The sequence below is a fragment of the Corvus brachyrhynchos genome, unplaced genomic scaffold (assembly GCF_000691975.1).
Source record: "Corvus brachyrhynchos isolate BGI_N302 unplaced genomic scaffold, ASM69197v1 scaffold220, whole genome shotgun sequence".
Lineage (NCBI taxonomy): Eukaryota > Metazoa > Chordata > Aves > Passeriformes > Corvidae > Corvus > Corvus brachyrhynchos.
The window spans coordinates 1,082,647-1,100,331 of NW_008236209.1; the positions used below are offsets into that span (position 1 = coordinate 1,082,647).

The window sequence follows — 17,685 nt, forward strand, 5'->3', positions numbered from 1 at the left end:
GTACTCGGTGGAGGAGGAGCAGCGGGCCGGCACGGTGATCGCCAACGTCGCCAAGGACGCCCGGGACGCCGGTTTCGTGCTGGACCCCCGGCAGCCTGCCGCCTTCCGGGTGGTCTCCAACTCGGCCCCCCACTTGGTGGACATCAGCCCCGGGTCCGGGCTGCTGGTGACCAAGCAGAAGATCGACAGGGACCTGCTATGCCGACAGAGCCCCAAGTGTGTCATCTCGCTGGAGGTGATGTCCAGCTCCATGGAGATCTGCGTGATCAAGCTGGAGATCAAGGACCTAAACGACAATGCGCCCAGCTTCCCCACCGACCAAATCGAGTTGGAGATCTCGGAGACGGCCAGCCCTGGCACCCGGGTGCCACTGGAGAGTGCCTATGACCCGGACTCGGGCAGCTTTGGTGTGCAGAGCTATGAGATCACCCCCAATGACCTCTTTGGTCTGGAGACCAAGACACGGGGTGATGGGTCCCGTTTTGCTGAGCTGGTGGTGGAGAAGAGCCTGGACCGTGAGACCCAGTCCCACTACAGCTACGTGATCACAGCGCTGGATGGTGGTGACCCGCCCAACTTTGGCACAGTTGAGCTCAGCATCCGCGTCATCGACTCCAATGACAACAACCCGCTCTTTGAGAAGCCAGCCTACACCGTCAGCGTGCCTGAAAATGCCCCACCGGGGACACCGGTCATCCGCCTCAATGCCTCTGACCCGGACGAGGGCACCAACGGCCAGGTCCTCTACTCTTTCCACAGCTACGTCTCTGAGCGGGCCCGGGAGCTCTTCCAAATCGACCCCCAGAGTGGCCTCATCACGGTGAGCGGTGCCATTGACTATGAGGAGGGTCACGTCTATGAGCTGGACGTGCAGGCCAAGGACTTGGGGCCTAACTCCATCCCTGCCCATTGCAAAGTGACCATTAGTGTCCAGGATGCCAATGACAACCCGCCCATCATCAACCTGCTCTCTGTCAACAGTGAGCTGGTGGAGGTGAGCGAGAACGCCCCGCCGGGGTACGTCATCGCCCTGGTGCGGGTCTCGGATCGCGACTCCGGGGCCAACGGGCGGGTGCAGTGCAAGCTCCTGGGCAATGTGCCTTTTCGACTCCAGGAGTACGAGAGCTTCTCCACCATCCTGGTGGATGGGCGGCTGGACCGGGAGCAGAGGGACCAGTACAACCTCACCATCCAGGCCAGGGACAATGGCATCCCTTCCCTGCAGGCCACCAAGTCCTTCACCGTCAAGATCACCGATGAGAATGACAACCATCCCCACTTCTCCAAACCCTATTACCAAGTCATCGTGCAGGAGAACAACACCCCAGGGGCCTACCTCCTCTCAGTCTCAGCCAGAGACCCTGACCTGGGCCTCAATGGCAGCGTGTCCTACCAGATTGTGCCCTCCCAAGTCAGGGACATGCCTGTTTTCACCTATGTCTCCATCAACCCCAACTCTGGAGATATCTATGCTTTGAGGTCCTTCAATCATGAACAGACCAAGGCCTTTGAGTTCAAGGTCTTGGCAAAAGATGGGGGTAATCCCTCTCTGCAGAGCAATGCCACTGTCAGGGTGATCGTCCTGGATGTCAACGACAACACGCCCGTGATCACGGCCCCGCCGCTGGTCAACGGGACGGCGGAGGTGTACATCCCCAGGAACGCAGGGGTTGGCTACTTGGTGACAGTGGTCAAGGCAGATGACTATGATGAGGGTGAAAATGGCAGACTTTCCTATGAAATGGTGGAAGGAGACAGAGGATTTTTTGAGATCGACCAGGTCAATGGAGAAATAAGGACCACCAGAGCCTTCGGGGAGAACACCAAAACAGCCTATGAGCTCATCGTGGTGGCTCATGACCATGGGAAAACATCTCTCTCGGCTTCTGCCTTGATTTTGATATACCTGTCTCCAGCCCTGGATGCCCAGGAGTCCATAGGATCTGTTAACCTCTCCTTGATTTTCATTATTGCCCTGGGGTCTATTGCAGCCATTCTTTTTGTCACCATGATCTTTGTGGCAGTCAAGTGCAAAAGGGATAACAAGGAAATCAGGACCTACAACTGCAGGTAAAGAGACCTTTGTTTATGTGCACCTGCGGGTCTGCTTTGATTTTTTGCCATCGCAGTTACTTTTGCATTTGCTGCTGTATACCTGGGGGTGGTGAAGAGGGGTGGGTTTGCCTCAGGAACGACAGTGAGGTTCCTGTCCCTGTAAGGAAATTTCTTGCAAAGCTTTAAGAAATTGTTCTCTGTGAGGAGAGCAGAAATCCCCGCCGAGTAACGAATCGACTTAATAGTGCGGCTTGACAATCTGTTGCAGCATCCCTGATTTTCCGTGCTCCATCACAGGAGAACGGTTTTATGGGGGCATGGCTGGCTCCCGTGGGCAGCCCCCCGTCCCCAGCACAGCTCCCCGGGCTGGCGAGGGGGGGAAGGCCCCCAGACACCGCAGCCTCCCCGCAGCAGAGCCAACTGCATGGACCAGTGGCAAAACCGCCCGGCCGCCCCCGATGCGCAGCTCCAGCAGCAGGCATGGCTGGCTGGGCTGGAGAGATGGGGCGAGGGAGGATTTTTGCAGCGCTGTGTCATTTTGCCCTGGCTGGGTGAGTGCTCCAGGGTCCGAAATGCCGGAGGGGAGGTCAGCCCCGCGCCTGGAGCCACTGAAAGGCTGATAGGGGAAATCCAGTCCCCTGAATATGTAACAGCCTGGCGATTATTGTCTCTCTTTTACTATTCTCTGTGTTACACAAGTTAGGAGACAAATGCTAACCACACATGAATATCAATCAGATGCCATAAAAGAGCAGCTGCAATGCCTCATAAATGGTTTAATCCTGTTACTAGTGAAATAGCCATGACTTCTCCATTCCTTCGGCACCGAGTCGTTTCAGAGAGGAGGGATGGAAATTAATTTTGCTCTACCTTGGAAACGCACGCTCGCCCCTGGCAATTCAGCGGCGCGGGGGGATGTGCGGTCTTTAAAGTTTTATTTACGCAGAAATTATGCCGGAGAGTTGGGGCATTGTACCCCGTTTTCACAGCGTAAAGTGCGTATATAAGCCTTTTTGCTCGATGGGGGAAAAATCATCTGCAAATAAAGGTCGGTCTGTGCTGTATTATGGGATGTCTAGCTTCAAGTGAAAGCTCATAGACCAGATTTCTTGCCAGCTCGGCCCATTAAAAGAGGATAGGACCTGAATGGATAAAAATCATGTTGTGGTGGTGCCCCTAACAGCTTCTCACATACGTGTAAGCCCTGGGTTTACTGTGACGGCTTAGGGATTAATGAAGTGCGGTTTAATTAAATAATTGGTCAATAGAGAAAGGACAGCAAAATGAATGCCTGCAGGAAATAATTGGGCTCTCGCATTGCCAAACTTAAACATTTAGGTAAACAAAACAATTAAAGCTTCATCAAGCATTGTTAGACGAGTCAGCAGCATATAGATTGTTGGCACAACAGAAATCCCTGCCTTCCTCTGATTTATTTGCACACTCAGGGGGTGCTCGGGCTGTTACCAGTGTGTGTCTGAGCAGAAGTCAGCTGCAGAGGTGAGGAAGCACCAGGCAGGCTCAGCAGCAGCAGTGACCATGGGGCACCCTCTCCCCATGCCTTTAGGCTTCGCAGTGCCTTGTTTTAGAGATTCTTCACAAGAGCTGCTGGAGAGTCTTCAAAAAATGTGTTAATTTATGAGGCACATATGAGGGCTGTTCGACTTTGTGGCATTTTCATTCTCAGGCAATTAGCTTTCTGGAACAAGAATATTTGTCCAATATTTGCCTTTCCAGATAAACTGTATTATTTATTCATCCCATTATTTCTGTTGCAGCTATTGGATTTTTTTCTTTCTTTTTTTTTTTTTTTTTAAATGCTGTTATCATAACAAGAAGAGGAGCAAAATCCTGACTTCCAAATGTGTTATTTCTGACTGTGCGTAGCATTTGATGTGCTTCCCTAGGAAATACTGAGCTGCCCAGTGCTGTGCATGTACAAATTCATGGCAGGGACTGTTGTGCTCACTGTGGGAAGATGAGCCATAGTCACTCTGAGCTGAGCAGACCCAACTAATGCAAGGTGCAAATAATTTGTCGTTATTTGCTTGGGTGGTGTTTTGCAGTAACTTTTTTCCTCCGGTGTTTTGCAGAAGACAAACAAGGCACTTCATCAGTTGATTCTTTTGGCAGGTGGGAAACGAAGAGGGAAGGAAAGGCAGAGAAAAACAAGCTTGCAGTAAAAAAAAGGTCAAAAAGGATCATTTTTCTTTGCAAAACACACGGTTGTTGTTCTCTGATTTCTAGAAGGTGAAAGCATTTCCCAGTAGAAGGGGATGTGTGTGTCAGGGTGAGGGAGGAATGGAATTCAATTGGAGAAAAGATCAGGTATGATCAAGAGACAGTCAAAACACCAGCAATTTAGATAAAGCATTAATAAACAAACAGCCTTTGGATTGTGAGAGAATTGAGCTTGCCAGCTAGGACTGCTTCTGGGTCTGCTTTATTTATTGCTTCGGAAAATGAACTGGGAAAAAAACTTGCTATTTGTTTTGAATTTTCATTATGGGGACCAAATTAAATCACTTTAAAAATCCTTATTATGCATGGAAATGAATGCAGGTACCCTTTTCAGTTCATGGATTTTACCATCTCCATTTTTCTCTTCTGCAGGCTGGACTTTACTTCTAGTAACTAAATATCAGCAATTTCATACACTAGATCAAAACAGAAGCATTCTTCTTCCCATTTTTTTTACATATTTGACCTGAAAACATTATACATATGAAAATAAGCTGAAGACCGTGTCGTGCCACCAGACCCAAAACATGATGTAATGTGCATGACTAAGAAGCCTACATGGAGATGGGGGCCAAGCCCTCTGGGTTTCTGCATGGGTATTTAGTGGGGCAGGGTTTAGGATGCTCTCAGCTTCTCATTTTCCCTCTGTCCCCCAGAATCGCAGAGTACTCCTACGGGCATCAAAAGAAATCAAGCAAGAAGAAGAAAATCAGCAAGAATGATATCCGCCTGGTGCCGCGGGACGTGGAGGAGACGGATAAAATGAACGTTGTGAGCTGCTCCTCTCTCACTTCCTCCCTCAACTACTTCGACTACCACCAGCAGACCCTGCCGCTGGGCTGCCGGCGCTACGAGAGCACCTTCCTCAACGTGGAGAGCCAGAACAACAGGAACGCCGGCTCCAACCACATTTACCACCACACCTTCACGGGGCAGAGCCCCCAGCAGCCCGACCTCATCATCAACGGGATGCCGCTGCCGGAGGTGAGTGCGGGCAGCACTCCGTGCCCCGCAGCGTCGGGGGCGGGTTTGTGCTGGACTGTGTGCCGGTCTGTTGGTGTCGGCACTGCCAAAATGGGGTGCTGAGCAAACAGGCACTGGTGGCTTCTGTGTGCTGGACAGAGCACACTTCCGTGTGCTGGACGCCCCAGGGGGAGGCAGTGATGGAGGGTGGGCAGGAGGGAGCAGCAGGCACTCACCTGTGGGTTCTGGGGCAGCCCTGACGTGTGGCCATCGGGGAATGTTTCATCCCCAGACACTGCAGAGACCCTCCGAAGTGCCCAGGTGGGGATGGGCCAGGCCAGGCTGCCTCTGCCTGTGTGGGAGGCTGGAGGTGGCGGCTCTGCAGGTGGATTCTGAGTGTGGCGGTGCTCAAGGGAGGAGACACTTGCCTTCATAGAAGTTTTTTTAAAAGGTTGTTGAAAGTGATGTGGGTGGCTGTTTCTCTGGAGGCAGCTGGCTGTGCTGGGGATGCAGACAGCGCAGGATGCTCCATTGTGACCACTTGCACGCCTGGCCCGGTGCTGTGCCTTCACTGGGCAGGACCCTGGCTGGCATGGGAGGGATGTGTGGTACCTGCCAAAGGCAGGGAAAGGGGCCGCTCTCATCCACACCATCCTCATCAGTTTCTTCTAATTCTTCAGCTTTCCTGTACATCACAGGCATCATTTAATGTTGCTTGTTTGTCTCTCTTTGAATTATTGTTTGGTATTAAGCAAAACAATCAAAGGTTTGTCATGTTTCCTGCTTTGAACAGAATAACAAAGCTGAAAAAGCAGCTGAAATATTTATGGCTCACTCTGTTTTGTGTTCGGTGTGCTGGTGTAAATGCAAAATGCTGCTGCTGAAGGCAGTGGAGCTGCTTCAGATTCATCCTGGTGCTGCAGAGAGCCGAGCCTGGCCCTCTGCAGGGCTGCTGGAGAGGGCTGGTGCCGGGGGCCTGGTCCTGCTGTGGTTGTATTGGCAGAATGCTCACTGAACGCTGGTGTTTAACTTCCACTGAGGCAGAACCAGCTCCGAGAGGTCGTGTACCAGTGGTGGCCTCTATGAGTGACCATTGCTCTTGGCATGCTGTGGGCAGTGGTCCCTGAGGAATTCCTGTCTTCCTGGAGCGGTGTCCTTTGGAGAGGATTCTGGAGTGCATCTCTGGCTGGTGCCTTGCTATGGGCACTGGAGCAGTGGAGCATCCTGTCAGCCTGTGATTCACTGCCACCAGTCACAAAATCCATCACATGCTGGCACTATCCAGAAGTGCATGCCGGCAGTGGGAGGTCTCTGGTGCCAGGGAGGATGGAAGGACCATCAGGAACATCATAACTCAGCTGATAAAGTTAACAGGCAGCTGCAGGCAGAAGGCAGTGCTGCCTGTGCTTCTCTTTGATACCACAGCTGGGCTGGGGTCTCACAGAATGTGCCCTCCAGAGATTTCCCTGCCTTGTTCACCCTCTTGTGAGGGAGATGGGATGCTTGTTTATCCCTGTGGCTCCAACTCGCCCCATTTTTCCATCACTTGTGCAGGTGAGATGCACTGTGAAGAGCTGGTGCCTTGCCTGGAGAAAGAAGTTTGTCTCTTGAGTGGGCAGAGTGTCAGTGGAACGTTTTCCCCCAGCAGCCCCGGGAGCTGGCAGGAGGGCAGCAGCAGCTCGCCTGTCCTGCCAGGGGACCGGCTGCTCTTGTGCGAGAGAAACATGTCTGCTCACTCTCTGCAGGTGCTTTTGGACAAAAGGGCAGGGTCAGGGTATGGGGTGAGAAGTCCCAACTGGAAGCTGTTTGGAAGTTTGGTTTAGGGTGGGAATGTCTATGTTTTTTGGCAGAGCCCCAGTGTTACGCTTCCAGGTGTTGCAGGCAAAGCTATCTCACTGGTGGTGTGGGTTCTACTGGCTTCTAAAAATCCCAGTGACCCCTGAGAGTGAGGAGGTTCATTGTTGCTGGAGTGACAGCCCTGTCCTGGCACACAGGGTGATGCAGAACTCCACAGAAGTTGTTTCTGTGGAGGGGCATGGCAGCCCTGTACCCCCTGTAGCCCGTCGCTGCCCGAGCAGGCGCTGTGGTGTGGTGCTGTGGCTGTGCAGGGTGCTATTGGTACACCTCCAGGTGGTGAGGATTTAATAAACACAGTCCCTGCCCAGAGTTTACAGAGCCAAACCATTCCCTGCAGTGCTTCCAGTGGCACTTTGTCTGGGCTGGTTTGAATTGCCTCCAGTGATGAAGCCGCCGTTGTTTCCCCTGGGAGGCTTTATGAGGTGTCAGCATCGGGGAGATATCACTGCTGCTCCACCTAGGAGTGACTTTTCCTGATGGGAAGGCAAAGCATCGGTTGATAACAGATAAAATACGAGGTAAATGTGTCTCTGGCAATGTCACTTCGCATATGATGGTTGTGGCTGGAGGTAAACGATTGCCTCTGCAGACACACGCTGCCCCAGCAGCGGTGGGTTTGTGATGTAGCTGGTCTTTAACGTGAGCCTCATTTACTTTAACAGTCAGGAGCCTTGAAATAAAAGTCCCCAAGGATGGCTTGTTTGTGGAGCTTCAGGAAATGTTTCTTCTAGTGCGGTGGCAGGTCTCGGGGCTGGGAATAATTGGGTTTGTTGGTGCTTCCCATCTTTCCCTGGTGATCTGGAAGGGATTAAAGAGTGGTGTCTGTGGGGGCTGCAACCCTGCTCTGAGGGTGCAAAAGAAGTTTGAGACCACCCTTAAAAAGCTTTTCCCTTTGGGTGGGGCCGGGCTTGGCTGCCAGCTCTGCTTGTCTCAGGGCATGACTGCCAAGAGAGCATCGGGGAGGCAGTGGGGGATATCCTGGGGTGTTGTGGCCCTGCTGGGATTCAGTGGTCTCATGGATGCCTGGGTACCACTTGGGGATGCCTGCCCACAGCCTCTCAGCATCCTTGTGGCTGTAGGCAGCGATGGCAAAACGCGTTTGTGAGCAGCTCTGGTGATCGTGGCTGACAGCGGGAGGCTTGGCCCCCGTTTGGACTTGTTTTGCAGCAGGGAGAGTGGGACATGTTGGAGCTGTGAGGGCATTGCTGCTCAGAGGCTTTGCTGCTGCCAAGGGCTCCTTTTTATCTTCCTTCTGAGCTGGAGGAGAAGTCAGCTTTGAAACCGAAAGGGCTTGTTGTCAGGTTTTGCATGTATATTGCTGGAAGTTGTACCAGGAGATTAAAAATCAAAATTAATAGGAGCCATTAGGCAGCTTCCTTGATAAAAATGCGTGTTGCATTGGGGTGGTGTGGAAAGTGGTCTGAATGCTGAGCCTTTTAGGATCCAAGGGACATGACTTGCATGTAGAGTAGCCACCCTTGGGTAACACTTACATGCCTGGATTTTGACTTGACAGTTTAAAAAGTAAGCAGTATGCGTGTGATGGCTGTATCTGTGTTTCAGAGGCAGTTTTACATCCCAGATTTGCACTACTTTGGGAAGTGATGTTCGCTTGCTGCTCCAGGATGGGAAACATACCCTGAGGACAGCAGCTCACTCTGCCCCCGGGTCTCCCCTGGGACCACCCAGTGCTGGCCAGTCCCAGGCAGGACCTGGCATGTGAGAGGCGAGGGGGTGTGACATGGGAGCAGGAGAGCCCTCTTTGAGAGGCTGGATGTCCCGAGGTGGAATTAGCACGGACGTTTTTCAGCGACTCTGTCTGGGGGTCGGGGATGGCTCTGCTGTGGCAGCTTTGGGAAGTGGCAGCAGTGACATTACGCTGTAAGCAGCGTGTGGATCAGGCGTGGTCGTGCTCTGGTGCTGCTTTGGTAGGGCCCACTGGAGAAGCAGTTCAAGGTGGAGCAGCCTCTGATCCAACAGGACCCGAGTCCTCTGCGGACCCGCACACCCAACAGCTCCCAGAGCCGTGTCTGGCACCGGGGGGGCCGTGGCGATCCGCCGCCTCCCGAGCTGATGGTCACCATCAGTAAGATGGGGAATTACTGGTTTTAGTGATAATCCTGGTCTAATCCCCCAACCTTGATACACTCCCACATAATCCTCACTCACACTGATTTAGTTTGGGCTCCTCGTGGCTGCAGGGATTATTTGAGGGAGCAACAGTTGCAGGATAAGGCCCTGTTGGTTTCAGATCTGCTTTGTGCTACCTGGAAAGCGTTCTCCTCACTGTGGGAAATGGTTTTCTAAGCACAATAGAGCAATTTTCGTTTCAGGCAGCACCAGCAGCTTTTGCTCTGGCTATCTGGCGGTGTTAACTAAAGCACATTTCTACAACACACAAAGATTTTTGTTTTGTAAGAAATGAAATCAGCGTGGCTGTTTCTCTTTCTCTGTCATTTCTCTACTTGTCAATTCTTTCTTCCCCTCCAGCTTATCCTCCTCTTCTCCGCTAGCCTTAAAAAGCCCCCAAAGTGTCTGTTATAATCACATTTTGTGTGTTACAACCAGAATGAATGTACTCACTTTAATATGCTGGGTTTGAGGAAATCAGTTTCTGTCTGGTATAACAGACAATTTGTTATAAACCACGCCATTTAGAAGTGAAGGGCCTTGCTTTAGTGCAGCGCTGGGGAAACGTCATGATATATAATTGGAAGGGATTTGGCTTGCTTCTGAGTAATGCTGTGTACAGAGCAGGGGAAAAAGGAAAAAAAGGAGATGATTTCCAACCCAGAGAAAGTTTGCAGTGTTGAGACAGGTCAGGCTGATGAAATAAGGCTTATTTTCAGGAGGGATAGTAATTAAAGCATTATCAGAGATGATGTTTGACTAGCGGGAAGGCTGACTTCGCAGCCAGCGTTGCCAGTCTTGTTTTCTCCTTGGGAGGTCACTGTAACTCAGCACTTTTTTGTGCCTGCAACGTGATGCACACCACGACGGGTAAGCGCAGGTCAGGGCTCAGCTCGCGCCTTGCCGTGCCTGAGCAGCCCTGTCTGGGAGCCAGCCCCAGCCTCCATCCGGCAGGAACCCCCCGAACAGGAGCCATGCTCTCAGCTTTAGACATCCACTGGTTATCCCCTCCCTGGGGCAGCTCCTGGTCCCTGCCTGGGCAGCCAGCATCGCTCTGCATTGCCAGGGACCAGAGTTTATGGGGTGGGGCCCCCAAACCTCCCCGTCTGCTGTCCCTACTCACTCCAAATCCCAGCAGATCGCTCAGCTTAACTACTCCCAAAGTGTTTCGTGTATCGCTGTAGGTTGCCTGACCTCTCTGAGCGTTGGAGGCTGACATTATGGAAATCAGCAGCTCTTTATTCCATTCTAAGGTCAGCCTAACCAAATTATACATCTCTTAATGTAATCGCTCCAAGCTGTTGTATGGAGAAATTCACTTGAATACCTTGCAACAGAGATAAATATGCCAGCTCCCATTCATGTTTAACCATGCCACGCTCCCTGGGTCTTAGGCAAGCCCTCAGTTCAACACTCTTTGGCTTTTCCTAAAATCATCAAATCATTTAGGTTGGAAAAAGCATTTAAGATTGAGTGCAACTAAGAGCTGAACATTGCCAAGCTCCCCAGTGAACAGCATATGTTTTGTATTGGTGATTTGGGGCTGCCTCCCCATCCTGGCGGCTCTTTGGGCTTTCCAACGGGTAGGGTCCTGGTCGGGAGGGACCAAAGGGGTTTGCTCCAAGGGTCCATGGAGGATTAGGGCTGGTGTGGCAGTAGCTGCTTGTGTTTAACAGCAAGGCCTGAGTGCTCCCGTGGATGTGATCTCACGGTCACAGGTTACATACTGTATATTATATCTTGTATTTGTGATCCACTACAGAATCATGAATCATTTAGGTTGGGAAAGACCTCTAAGATCATAAAGATGAAACATTAACCTAATACTGCCAGGCTCACGCTTGTGTCCCTATGCACACAAAAAGTGTGTGTACAATTATTACATACTGCACCTAATTATGTAAGTGAGTATACAGTATGTCATATAATCAGATACATCTCATTCGTTTTTATGCTACTGCTTTGGGTTTTATGGTTTGCTTTTACTGGAAGTGGAGAGGCTCCTCTTGTTTTCATAGAATCATAGAATGGTTTGGGTTGGTAGGTTCCTTAAATATTTCCTCTTGGAAAATTTGAATTTCTGATGCGTATTTCTAATGCATAACTCGTGAAGTCTATAAAAAAAGCTTTTGCAACTATATTTACATGGCAGATAAGAATTTTCTTTTAAATTGGGAAAGATTTCTAGTAAGTTTTTTTAAAAATTTCATCAAAAGGGTACTCTTGTATGGTACTTTGTGGGCTTTCTTACAGCAGTTTCCAAGTGATTTGTGTTGTATTGAGTAGTTTGAACTCTGTGGTTTCTCCCTCTCGTGTCCTTTACATATAGCACATGCTCATGCAGAGGCATCATTGAGGCCAAGTGCAGTAGCCTTTGAATAACCTCGTGTGCATCTGCTTGGCTGGGTGGAAGAGCTGTATTTTCCAGCTGCCATTTCCTGAAGTCCCTCCTGAGGGCTTTGAGCCAGAGAAGCTCCTCAGCCAGGTGCCCTTCCAGGTCCTTGGGCTCCTGCCCTCACTGAGGGTGCCCTGCTCCGGTCTTTCCTAAATTCCCATCAGCCAGCAAAGGCAGAGCCCAGCCCACCCATTGTGCCCTGCCTGCTTCCATCCCCAGGCTCTGCCTGCAGGCTCTCCAGGGACGAGCCCTCCATCTCTCCTGGCAGCCCTCTCTCCCGGCCTCTTGCCTGCTCTGGCAGCGGCTCCTGCTCTTGTGTGCGAGCTTGGATGGGTGGGACCCCCAGCCCTGCCCACTCCCTGTCTCCTGCCAGGCCATTTGTGGGGCTGGGCATGGCCTTCCTTCAATAAAGTATTAGATATTGTTCCCAGTAGAGGCTATAGTTGAGTTCCGATCATTTTCCGTTAATTAAAAGTACAGAATGGTCTTATTTGTAGCATAAATAGTTGTAATCTGTGTACTTATAAGTGTAATTATAATTTAAATTAGAGTGTGCTCAGAATTGGCAATGGTGGGGTGCTCTGCAGGCAGTGCTGCCCTGGCAGGACTGTGCTGGGACTTGTCCCCTGGAGCGCCCCACAGTTCCAGTCCTGCTGTCCCCAGGAGAGCATCACCCAGGGCTTGGCAAAGGGATGCTGAGGCTGTTGGCAGCTCCCAATTTCACTGTTCCTGCTGGGGCAGAGCTTGTCTGTGGCACTGTTGGAGGGCTTGCTGGAGTCTAGATAGCACAACATCACTGGTTCAGTGTTTCCTCTAGTTCCCTGTCTAAATTTGGAGGGAAGTAATGGCTTATGTCAGCTGGACAAGCGATTAGTGCTGAGCCTTGAAGTGTCTCCCTGTTTAACATGGAGTTACAGTGAGTTCTCCTAGGTCTGCTGAAGGCTGGAGTGTAGCTGATGCTGCAGCAGGCAGGTGTGTGACAGGTGTTGCACTTCCTACACCCTCTGATGGAACCCTGAGCACCCACAGGTAACTGCAGCACTGCTGCTGCTGACACCAGGACAGGCAGGTCGGTGATGAACGGTGTAGGTCAGTGTGTTGGAGCCCTGTAGATAAGGTCCTCATCTCAACACCCTGTTGGAATTTGGGCGTGAATCCTTCACGTTTCTCACAGGGATCTGGAGCTTGTCGAATTATACCATCTTTTGTAATGGCAGGTGTTTGCCACAGGGCAGGTTTTAAAATTCCCGTGTTGGTGGATTGCATTAACCCATCCTAAGTCAGGTATGTAAAATTCCATTAAGCGAAACCCTCTGGCATTTTCTCACCCATGCTTGAGCTCTGCAGGTTATGCTAATGCAGTGTGTTTGCTCATCTATTAGAAGGATGATGGCTTTAAAATAATAACATTTATCTTTGGCAGCAGACCTACAATAGTGCACACCGAGTACAATTTTGTGAAAGGCTCTGCAGATGTTGCCTCATTCAATCTGGGTCAAAAAGAGTGCTTAGAATCATAAAGGTTAGAAAGAGATCAAATAATTCGGTGGTTTTATTGCTGAATAATGTACTTGGAAAATATCATTCACCATTATTAGACTAAGTGAGTACAGAAAACACAGGACTCAATAGTCATTTCTCAGTATTGGCTGATTTTACTGTTTTTATAATGTAGCTAAATTCCCTGTTATTGATTCTAGCATTGATTATCGATCTGGAAATGTAAATGTAAGTGATGGTGGGAGCACATGGAAGCTGGACAGTTAGGGAATTAGGCTGCCTCTTCCCTGCAGTGCCTGGTGGAGGGCCACACATGCTGGGGCAGACTGATGCTGTTTTTGGGGAGCTGTCAGGGTTTTGGGAGCTATTTTCAAAAGCAAAGATGAAAAAACAGGAAAACACCCATTATGTGTGTTCTTTTCCATGCCTGAGAGCTTGTGTAAACTTGCTGAGACAAACCCAGATGGGTTGGGACGCCGGCACCAGGATGGGGCTCGGAGCCCGCGCCTGCGCCTCTGTCACCTGCTGCCTCCTGGACTTTTCATATTCAGATTCACATCTGGATGCTCTGGCAGGGACCCAGCTCAGGCGACATTCAGTAAGCAGATCCGCCCGGCTGTTGGCGTAGGTACAGCACCCGAACCTGTCTGCCCGGTGAAACTTCTGCAGGCGCTGGCGAGCGGTTCCTCTGCTTCCTTGTTCAGCCCTCAGCGAGGCTGTGTCTGGGGGGAATACCATGCTTGGGCTGAGAGCTCTCCCTGTACAACAACTCATAACAACTCATTGTGGGGATTGGGTTAGTGAGAGACCAGAGCTGTGTCCCATCTGGGCTCTGCATCCCATGGTGAGCCGGCAACGTCGCTGTGGGAGCCACAGGCTCCTGCTGGGCTGGGGCTTGCTCAGCCGCGCGATGGGTTCCTTTGTTTGGAAAAAAAAAAGATGAATTTTGGAATATGTTCATCTCTTGTTCTCTGCACTTAGTTGTTGTCAGCATTAATATGCCATTAACACATGCTCATTAGGAGGAGAATGATTGTACCCTGCAGAGTATGGGGAAAACCTTCATTAGGCACTAACATATTGAACTGAGCTGCAAACTTCACTTGGGAGAACTGGGGAATGTTCTGCTCGGCGTCAGGTTTCCCTAATTTCTCCTTTTGGTCTGATAAAAGCACCTCATCTTCTGGCATGTACTTTCATCTACAACTGGGGAGGATGTGCAGGTGAGCCTGGGCTCAGCCTGGGCTCGGCCTGGGCTCAGCCTGGGCTCAGGGCCCAGCACTGAAATCCTTGCGGGACCTCAAATCCATCTTCCCCCAGATCTAAGACTTCCTCATCAGCGCTTATTTTGCCATGCAGAGAGGACACGAGCCCACGTCCCCCCTCCAAGGGCTCTGTTGGCTCTTCGGGCTTAACGAGATGAATTCTTCACAGAGCTGGGAGATGCTTGGGGAACAGATTTGTTGAGAAAGGAGGTGTCATTTCTACATCCTCGCTTTTCACACTGTAATGACGTTTTAAGCGTTCATCTGGCCTTGCTGCCTCCAGTCTGAAGCCATAACCTGCCATGTGTGACAGGGCAATTGCTCGCCCTGGTAATGATTACAGCGGAGCCCGGCGTTGTTCCCTTGTTTGCTCGGCGCGTGGCAGCTCGAGGCATGTGCATGGTGCTCTCTTAAAGTCAATCAATAAGAATAATTGCAAGTTCAGGTGGGGTGAGGGAGGAGGGGGCCGTAGCAGACAAATATTTGCCGGTTAAGACCCTGTTTACATGCAGATGCCTCTGTGATAGGTAACAAGGGAGGGACAATAAGGACCATATGTGGTATTTAATCAGAATTTATTGTAAATGGAGTGATTTCATAGATTTCCACAGAGCTGGCAGCTGTCCTCTGTATTAGAAGTGAACATCCTGCCTCTGTCCCTGCCCCACTGCCCTCTCTGCCCTGGGGTTTTGCAGGATTTTTCAGCGTGGGCACAGTGCGGTCCCATCCCCTCTTGCCTCTGTGTAGGTATAGCCAGAGGGAATCCCATGGATCAGTTTTCATCAATAAACCTCAGCAGAGCTAAAATGACATTTGACTGGCCTGGGTTTGTTGCTATGAAGGTAGGTAAGAGCATTGCCCTGTCAGGAGCACGGGAAGGTCCTGGAGGAAGTGGCTCCCCCTGAAGCCAGCAGCAGCCTCAGGAGGAGCGGTGCTGGGCTGAGCAGTGCCTGCTGCCCACAGGACACTCACTGATTGCAGGGATGTGCTGGGGCTGCAGCTCCTCCTGGAGAGACCCAAACTGCAAGTTGAAGGGCTTCTCCCTGCAAAGATGAAGGCAGAGAGGGCTGGGACTGTCCACCCCAAGCTCACGTTGCCTCTGGTGATCTAACCCCCCTTTTGTCAGTGGTCCTAAACCTAATGGACGTATGCCAAAACCAGAGAGGTGATCCATGATCGTGTGTTCTTGACAGAGAGGGAAATGAGGTGGTGAGGTGAGATACCAACATGTGACAGGTCAGGCTTGGAAGCTTTTTGGTGCCTCCGTTAGAGAACCATCTCCTGTGGTGGCCAGCCAGCCACTCCAGTGGTTGAGGAGGCAGGTTGGTGACTGTCCAAGCTCAACCCAGCTCATGGTTATTTCTCCTCCAAGCTTCCTGACGTCTCCTTCTCATCCTGCCGTGCTGTCTGCAGGCAGAGCAGCCACAGGCTCCCATCTAGTCGCATCTCTCCATGTTGGAGATGTGGCTGTGTCTGTTTGCTGGATGCTGTGTGACTCATGTAATCACCATGCAAAATGCATCATTCATAAACTGTTTAGCGCGACCTTTTGTACAGTAGCACTAATTATTATTATCACAGAAGCCCAGTAAACTAGACTAGTAATTATCAGGGATTTATTTGAATGGACAGCTAAGCTATTCTTGGCAAGTTAGTCAAAGCAGTTGTCATGACAGCCACACAAATGTGTCTTATGAATTGGGTTAATTAGGGTAATTAATAACTGTTGTTTTGCCCTTTTTAACAAGGTATTGCTGAGACACTATCAAAAAATAGCAATTGTACCTAACAGAAATAGTCTTTTTTTAGCAGCAACCCTCACATCACAAAATAAAAGTAGTAAATACCTCTTGGGTTGTTGTTTCACAAAGAAATGTGTCATCCGACCTTCTCTTCGAGGAAAAGCAGGGGGTTAGAGGCTCTGTTGTAATTTTTCTGCTGTGCTTCCCCTCCTGGGCCGTATTACCAAGAGATTGATCATCATCCTTATTGATATCATCATTATTTATTGTGATGCTGTGCTGCGCCGAGCCATTGTCATGGAGAGGTCTCTGCCATGCCCGGCTCTGTGCGAGTGGGGAGGGCAGCCCCAAGGTGCTCCTGTCAGTTGGAGCGGGCTCCACAAGGACTTAAAGCCAATTTTAAAGTTGTGACCATAAATTATAGCTGTTTTGCTGATGCATCGTCACCATCGTCATCAGGACAGCAGGTGCCAAACCGCCGCATCCTCGCTCAGCAGAGCATCTGCTTCTTTTGAAAGGAGGGTTTTGCTGAATAAATGGATTTGGTTTTCATAGAATCGTAGAAGATCCTGAGTTGAAAGAGACCCACAAGGATCATGGAGTCCAACTCCTGGCTCTCTCCTAAAAACCGTGACTGTCGTGGTTGTTGCTGACACTGAGTAATGGTGGTAACTGAAGCTCTCAATAACCAAATAGCACCAAAAAGCCTCAAAAGGAAAAAACCCATAGTCCCCATCTCAGGGAGCACCCTGGGCACCCTTGGCAGCCTCGTAGTGGGTTGCAGACTGTGGTGGTGATGGTCCTGTCCCACACCAGTGGGCTGGGTGCTTTCCAGCGCAGAGCACTGTCTCCTCAAGGACTGCAAGATTTGGTGCTGATTATTAAAAATGACCCAAGATTATGGATGCAACTGAGCAATATTATGTAAGTTGTAGAAAAATGACCTGAATAGATGAGTGAAGGCTCTGGCTGGTTCTCCAGCTGCACTGAGCTCTGTCTATTTATATCACCTCTGGGCTTTCAGAGCCCTCTTTTAACTAAAGCTCATTTGATAACGCATGTCTTTTAAAAAGAAAATAATAATAATTTTAAAAAGGGGGAATAAAAAAAAGAAAGAAGGAAAGGGGAAAAAAAAACCCCTAAAGAAAAACACGTCTATGGAGAAGGTAGGGTTTTAATGAAGAAATATTTTATACTATTCTCCTACAACCTTAGGGCTAATAGCCTGGAACTGGTACTTTGGCTCCTTAAAAAGCCCAACAAGACAAGCCAATTACGGCCTCTGAAACATTTTTATTTTTAGTTCCTTGTAATAGCAATTTATCCTCGGCTATGGTACATTAACTGGAAGGAACAAGAAGTAGTAAGGTTTTGGCATCTTTGTAATAACCAACGGGCTGTGTTTACCAGGCTGTTAATAATGTGGGGTGGCTGTGGGCAGGGGAGAGGGCAGCATGGGGATGGAGAAGGGCATCCAGCTAGTGCCAGAGAGAGATCCCTTAACGTGGTGAGCACTTTATTGTCATTCATTTCCCTA

General features: G+C 50.2%; 1 protein-coding gene across 1 annotated transcript in view; it reads left to right on the forward strand.

The window, feature by feature from the left end:
* Window position 1: 1 nt before the first annotated feature.
* The window catches only part of PCDH19 (protocadherin 19), a gene marked incomplete at its 5' end in the record, with an annotated part of 57,977 nt that continues 40,293 nt past the window's right edge, over window positions 2-17,685 (forward strand). The window contains 2 exons of the mRNA XM_008642125.2: window positions 2-2,070; window positions 4,953-5,280. Of these exons, the coding sequence (XP_008640347.1) occupies window positions 2-2,070; window positions 4,953-5,280 (2,397 nt within the window). The remainder of the gene's footprint in view (window positions 2,071-4,952; window positions 5,281-17,685) is intronic.